Here is a 7,036-nt window from a genome sequence, read left to right on the forward strand (position 1 = left end):
ATGCCACCACCTCGACCGCTACTGCGATTTAAATAAAAAGTATCGTATGAAGGAAGACGGAAAATATTTGTTTCATCCGTGGACCATGTTTCGGTTAACATTATTACGTCAAATTCCTGGCTTAACTGTTTAAGGAAAAGAAAGATATCCGATTCTTTATTTTTCACTGACCTTACGCTCAAATGAAAACATTTGAAAGATTTTAAATACGTTTTACCTACATATTTCTCAAAATTGTGTGGCAGCACGTAGGATTTATTGTGCGTAGTACACCTCATGTTTACTAGTTTTCTTTTTTGTCCCTTTTTAATTACAGTTTCTCAAGGTCGTAAACAGAAGAGATCACCAGTGGTCGTTCCCCGTCAATCCTGCGCAAAAGAACCCTTCCGTTGCTGTGCCACACATACTTGAAGTTATTTACCTTTGCCCAGTTTTTTGTCTCAAACAACAAATCACGCGTTCTTTTTGTTAGATTTTCCAGTACGTATGAATCATCACTAGAATTGCGGATTTTATCTTTGTTCTGCCACCAGACATCTCGTTTAGCTTGCGTCGCGAAACGACAGATTTCGACCGGCATCTTATCCTTCCGAGACGGCAGACGGTGAAGTGCTACTATGTCACTTTCCACAAGTTGTGGAAGTTCGATATGCGCCGCTATTTCGTTTATTTTCCCTAGCAAGTCTTCCCTTGCCGTTTGTTGAATTCCATGAAATTCAAGATTTAGCCGTCGGCTCCTCCACTCAAGATTACCGACTTGGCTGCTTAGTTGGGCAGTTTCACCCTCCCGCCTCTCGATCATTTCTACCCTCCGTTTTAGATCTAGGACATCGCGCTCGTTATTTTCCGTTCGTTTAAGAAGGTCATCGAACTTTTCACTCATGAACTGAATGGAATCTTCCATACTCTCAACCGTTTCCTTTAGAGGAAGTAGCTGATCCAGCTTGTCGTTGATAGTTTTCAGCCATATCCGTATATCCTGCACTTCCAGTTTATCGGCTGGTTCTTGAGATAGTTGCGAATGTGACTTAGAACGTCGGCATGTCGCACAGCGCCACGCTTTGCGATAACTTTCGCCCTTTGTTTTAACAGTGTTCTCTGTGATCCCTGCGTATTTTCCAGTGTGGTATCCAGATCCACAATCACTGCACGTGATTGGCCGATCTGACATAGCGAAAACTTCATTACACACAGGACACTGTTCATCCAGACCCATAATCGCACTCAAACCACACTTCGAATCACACTTTGGCAGCAGCAGCAGCAATACCAAAGAGAGCAATTTTGTGTTGCAAGAAACAGGCAAAACACTGACCTGCAGCGAAGCAAGACACGTCTTAGATTGCTGCTGGTTTCCGCGCCGCCACTGCTGCCAGTGAAGTGTCCGAGCTCGGTTGCGTCTTTATATAACTTGGCCCAGCGACGACAGCGCCAGTGGTAGGGGCGCTGTCGTCGCCCCTACCACTGGCGCTGAAGTTATTAGGTCTAGTCGAGAGCGCCAGCTGAAGGGTTGGCGACAATCCAGATGACGGCAGGTGTGGGATCCAGGTGGGCGACGCAGCGATTCGGTAGTCCAGATGATGACAGTGCGAGCTCCCGGTCGCTGACTCAGCTGATGTCGTTACCAGGTGGTTCTGTTTGCTTTTCCCTTCCTGCAGTGAAGCAAGACACGTCCTAGATTCCTGCTGCCTGGAAAAGAAGAGGCTGATGAACGCCGTGGAGGAGGTGCTAGAGTTGAATCTGCTAAAGTTTTAATCAGGATCGGGCGTAACAGTGGAAAGCTTCCTTACCGTGTTAGATCTCTATTTAAAGTCAACAGTCCTCGAATATAATAATCGAAAATAGATCCAGAAAGAAGGTGTTTGCATAGGCTCGTCGGTCGTTCCGTTGTTAGCTGAGATATACCTCAACAGTTTGGATAGAGTATTGTTTGACAAGATGATTAAGTTGTCACCTAACGTGGGCTTCATCAGAAGATATGTAGATGATATTTTTGTCTGCACGTTTGAAGAATGAAAATCGGAGTATCTTGAAAAGCTTATTAGGTCAACGGCCCCGGAGTTGCATTTTACAGTAGAGAAACCAGAGGAGAACATGTTGCAGTTTTTGGACTTCCGCATTCAGGTAAAAAATGGCGTATGTTGGGAATATGGTAAGGAGATGGCTAAACCGGTACTTCCCAAACAAAGCTGTCACTCTAAAATTATTAAGGTGGGAGTTGCGAAATCATTAATTGGTAATGCGCTAAAAAGGTCATGTACCCATTTCATGAGTCAAGCTTTAAAAAGACAATGGGGTAGACTGGAGGACGTGGGGTATGAGGAGACTTTTTTAAAACGGCAACTTCCTATTCAAATCAGAGACAAGCGGGATAAAGCAAATGTGAGGAACCGACGAGTTGCTATGCCGTATTTTCACGATATTTCCCATAACATAAAAGCGTCGGCGAAAAAGTTCGGCGTATAAACAGTGTTCACATCCGATTTTAAGTTATGCAAGCTTACACCTTTTTAATCGAAACAGGAGGTTTGCCTGAAGGCACATCGCGAGAAGTCGGTACCGTGTGAGAATTTTGTGGCTTATGAGATTCCTTTGAAGTGTGGATTTAAATACGTAGGTCAGACGTCGAGATGTCTAAATGATAGACTGACGGAACACAAACGAAATGTGAAAAACAACGCGTCCAATTCCGAGTTAGCCAGGCACCTTATAAAGTGCAATAATTGTAAAGCCAACTGGTCTGAAACGGAAGTAATTCACAAAGAACGCAATGATATGAAACGTGTAGTCCAAGAAACGATTCGTATAAAAACGTCTGGCAACTGTATAAGCCAGGCGTCATTGCATTTTCAAACGAGAGAAACATTTTCTCTCGTTTTCTGACCGCAGCGGACGTGTTTTCGAAAGCTCCCGAAGCTAAGTAATCTTTTTGTTTTCTTTTCCTATTTAGCGGTGCATGGAATAGGGACGGTAGTTTTTGGCAGTAGTAGGGACAGGGGGATAGGATAGTTTATAGCTTAGTTTAGATTCTTGTAGGCACAGGAGTATTATCAACGGTGCCACGTGACTGGGCCGCGCGGCTTTGTTTGAATGGTTGGCGGCGTTGTTGGTAGTGTTGCGCGCTAAAGGCAAGAGGCACACCGCATTGGGGTTGATCCTCCAGGTTTACAGCCCTACTGTGAAGCATTTTTTGATTATGCTAGTGGTTTTATAAATAGAAAAAAAAACTGTTTAAAGTAGCGATAGGATAGTCGGGGTTCCGCAGGTTTTTTAGGTAGAGTCACGAGACCGAACCACCTGCACGTTTGAAATTTTTGGCGGGCTAGTTGGTTGTGAGGGCAGAGGCGTACACAGGCTTTCTTGGTTTGAGTTTTGGTGGGATATTCGTCGTGGGGTCGCGCTGTGTGTCGGTAGACAATGGTGAATACGCGAAAGAAGGATGCGCAGCCTAAAGTAAAAGAAGCACCCGATGTGGAGTGTGAGGAGTGTTGCCGTTGGTGCTGCATGATGGAGACGGACTTCAAAACTGTAGCAGAAGCCGAGGAGAGCAGCTTTACCTGCCAGAGTTGCGAGAAGGTAGAACTTGGTTTTGGGACAATAGGAAGCGAATGGGCGGATACGGTTCAGGAGTTGAAGCGGGAGATAGGAGTAGAGCGGGAGAAGCGGGTACAGCTCGAGGCGCAGGTGGGAGATTTGATTAAGAGGGCCGAAGCGGATTGGAGGAGATGACCAGGCAATGGGAAAGTAAGATAGATAGCGTGGCGGGAGAGCTGAGGCGAGAACGGGAACAGCGAGCCGAACTTGAGCGACAGGTGGAGGAGTGGAAGGTGGAGTTGGAGGAGCACAAGAAGAAGTGTGAGGAGATGGTGCAGCAACTGACAGGAGTAGTTAATAAGAGAAAGGGGGAGGTGGCAGATAAGACGGCGGTGGGGACGGCAGACAGGTGTGACGGTGTGTTTGACTGTGTAGGAAAGGAGCCTGCACAGCTGTATAGTGCTGCAGTACAGCAGGGTTCGAGGAAGGCAGCAGAAGTTGAGGCAGAGAAAGCACAGAAAGCTGGAGGGGATGAAGACAGGCAGTCGGGGGTTAAGAAGGTGCTGGTGGTAGGAGACTCAAACATAACAAGGGTTAGGGAGGGGCTGCTGGACAGGGTGAAAGGGGATGGGAGGGTAAATGTAGTGGCTCAGTCAGGAAAGTGCATGTTAGACGCTATGGCCAAAGCGAAGGATGAGGTGTGGGAGAACAGGGAGGGAGAGAACCTAGTTGTAATACACGCAGGACTAAATGATGTGTTAAAGGAACGGAGCCAGAACCTCGCCAGGCAGATAGAGTTGGGGTTACGTAAGCTGAGGGAGGTCTCTGAGACTGTGCATGTGCAAATATGCACCTTCCCAGAGGTCTGGGGACAGTCTTTGCAGATGGAGAAGTGGGTGGTGGAAACAAACCGGGTAATAAGGGGGTTGAGCCGACGATTTGGGTACGGAGTAATGGAAGTCAACAGGGTGGTGTACGAGGCTCGCTCCGACCCTTTTACATGGGCCATCCACTACAGTGGAATCACTGGGAGCACGGTAGGTGATAGGATTGGACGTCACATCGTACATTTTTTGGGGGGTCCCGGAGCCCTGAGGGTGGCGGTGTGAATGAGGGCCAAAATGTAGATACACAGGGGAGGGTTTCGGAGGGTGAGAGGAAGCCTCGCAGGACTATAAAAAAGAAACAGCTTAACATAGGGTTCATAAACATGCAGGGAGGCAGGAACAGAATAAAGTGGGAGGAGATTCAGGAGCAATTAGAGAGCGAAAACTCTGCAGTGTATGGACTAGCAGAAACACATCTGAGGGATATGGAAGAACCACCATACATACTAGGATATCATTGGATGGGATGCAACCGGGCCAATCGGGGAACGCAAGGGAGGGGGATTAGGGGTGTTAGTTAAGGGTCAGGAATGGGAAACGGAACAAGAGGACTGCAGGGAACACATGTGGGTCAAAGGCAATATTGGGGCTCTGGACACAATCTTGGGTTTTGTTTATCTAAAAACAGGGAGTGATGCAGGGGAGGAAAATGCAGAACGCTTGACATGTGTATCAGGAGACGTTAGGGAAATCGGCACTAACAAGGAAATAATTATCTTGGGGGACATGAATGTACATTTGGAAGACTTTGATTGACATACAGATACAACAGGGAGGATGTTAGAGGAGTTCTGCGAAGCTCTTGATCTGGTATTGGTTAATGCTCAAGTAAAATGTGATGGAAAAATAACATGCGAAAGAAAGAACTCTCACTCGACTATTGACTACTGTTTAATGTCGCGTAAGATATACAACAGATTAGGAGGCATGGAAATAGGTGAGGAAGGCACAAAAAGTCTGGGGAGCGACCATAAGAGAATCAAGATCAGATTCGGCACAGTAAAATCAGAAACGCAAAATCAAAAACGAGAAGGTAGGAATAACCTAAATGATAAACAACTACAGGAGGTATCCAAATCGAGAACATAGTATCCAAGCAACCGGTAAGGGAATGGACATACGAAGACTTAATTAGTGTTTTCAAAAGAGAGTTACAGAAATATCGAATCAAACAAGGAGGTAGAAAACTAAAACGTAAGCTCCAAAGCTGGTGGGATAAAGAGGTTAAGGCAGCAATATCGAGACGCCAGGCGGCATCTAAAGAACACAGATGGGCAAAGAAAAAGGGGGCCACACCAGACGAAGTAGCATCAAAATGGGAGGAATTTCAGGAAAGAAAGCGGGAGGCATCAGCATTAATACAGGCCAAAATTGGGAGAGCAGGGGTCCAGTGGATGATAGAGATAAACCAGAAGGACAGGAATGCGGCAAAAAGGTTCTGGGAACACATCAGTGCGCAGGGGAAAAAGACCGAGGGGTACCAGCAGACACTAACCACACAGGAAGGGACAAAGGTAGAGGGAGAAGAGGCAAGAGAATACATTAGACATACAATCGAAGCAGCATTTTCAGAGTTAGAATCAGATCAGGCCGTAGGGGATGGTAGCGTCTACACAACACAAGAGGAGGATCATAGCGAAGAAGAGGAAATGACCACTGGGAAGTGGGAAAAGGCAGAAGGAAGGGTTCCGGCTGGAACTGCGACAGGTCCAGACGGCATACCAATGAGATTGATAAACGTGCTAGGCAAAACAAGCAAATTGAAACTAAGGCAGGTGATTGACCAAATACTTATGGGAGGGAAGGTACCCAGTGACTGGAAATTGAGCAGGATGAGATTATTATAGGGCAGGGGAGACAAAGACAGTATCAAATCATACCGACCAATCACAGTAACTTCAGTAATAAATAGGCTAGCTATGCAAATTGTAGAAAAAAGAATGGAAGAATGGGCAGAGAGAAAGCAGATCCTAGGTTAGCTTCAAAACGGTTTCAGGAAAGATAGACGACTAATTCGTAATCACTCAGTGCATAGAGATAGCAGTGACAAGTCAAAGGCCATTAGGGGTAGCATTTTTAGACATTAAAGGGGCATATGACAATGTGAATCAGGAAAAACCCTGGAACCAACTGAAGGGATATGGGCTAAAGGGAACCATGGTTACGTTTCTAGAACGCGTTTACACGGAGAATAGTCTTGTTATAACATGGGAAGCCGAAACTACAAGACCAGCAGCAATAAAAAGAGGTCTTAGACAGGGTTGCCCATTGTCTCCCCTGCTCTTTATGATATACCTCAGTGAGATGGAAAAAAGTTTAGAACGGTGCAACCTAGGTTTTGACCTGACTTACATGGAGGAAGGACATGAAGTAAATCAAGTATTGCCAGGGTTAATGTATGCAGACGACATTGTACTCGTATCAGAAAGTCGTGAGACAATACAGGAACTGATTAGGATTTGCAGCAGGGAAGGGGACAAGTTAGGACTAAAATTTAGTAGGGACAAGTCTGGTATAATAGTTTTCAACGACGAGAAGGGGGAGCCCCTGGAGATACAGGACACATTAATAGAACACTTAGAAAAGTACAAATATCTGGGAGTATGGTTAAGTGA

At 45.9% G+C, this 7,036-nt stretch overlaps 1 protein-coding gene across 1 annotated transcript; it reads right to left on the minus strand.

Moving 5' to 3' along the window:
* Positions 1-310: 310 nt before the first annotated feature.
* Positions 311-904, minus strand: LOC120849928 (the record flags this gene model as incomplete). Its single annotated transcript, XM_040222233.1, has 1 exon — positions 311-904. A coding segment is annotated over one exon (594 nt), but the record flags the coding sequence as incomplete, so codon positions are not given.
* Between the last annotated feature and the right edge of the window lie 6,132 nt (positions 905-7,036).

This window comes from Ixodes scapularis, unplaced genomic scaffold, assembly GCF_016920785.2.
Source record: "Ixodes scapularis isolate PalLabHiFi unplaced genomic scaffold, ASM1692078v2 PGA_scaffold44__24_contigs__length_19508400, whole genome shotgun sequence".
NCBI lineage: Eukaryota > Metazoa > Arthropoda > Arachnida > Ixodida > Ixodidae > Ixodes > Ixodes scapularis.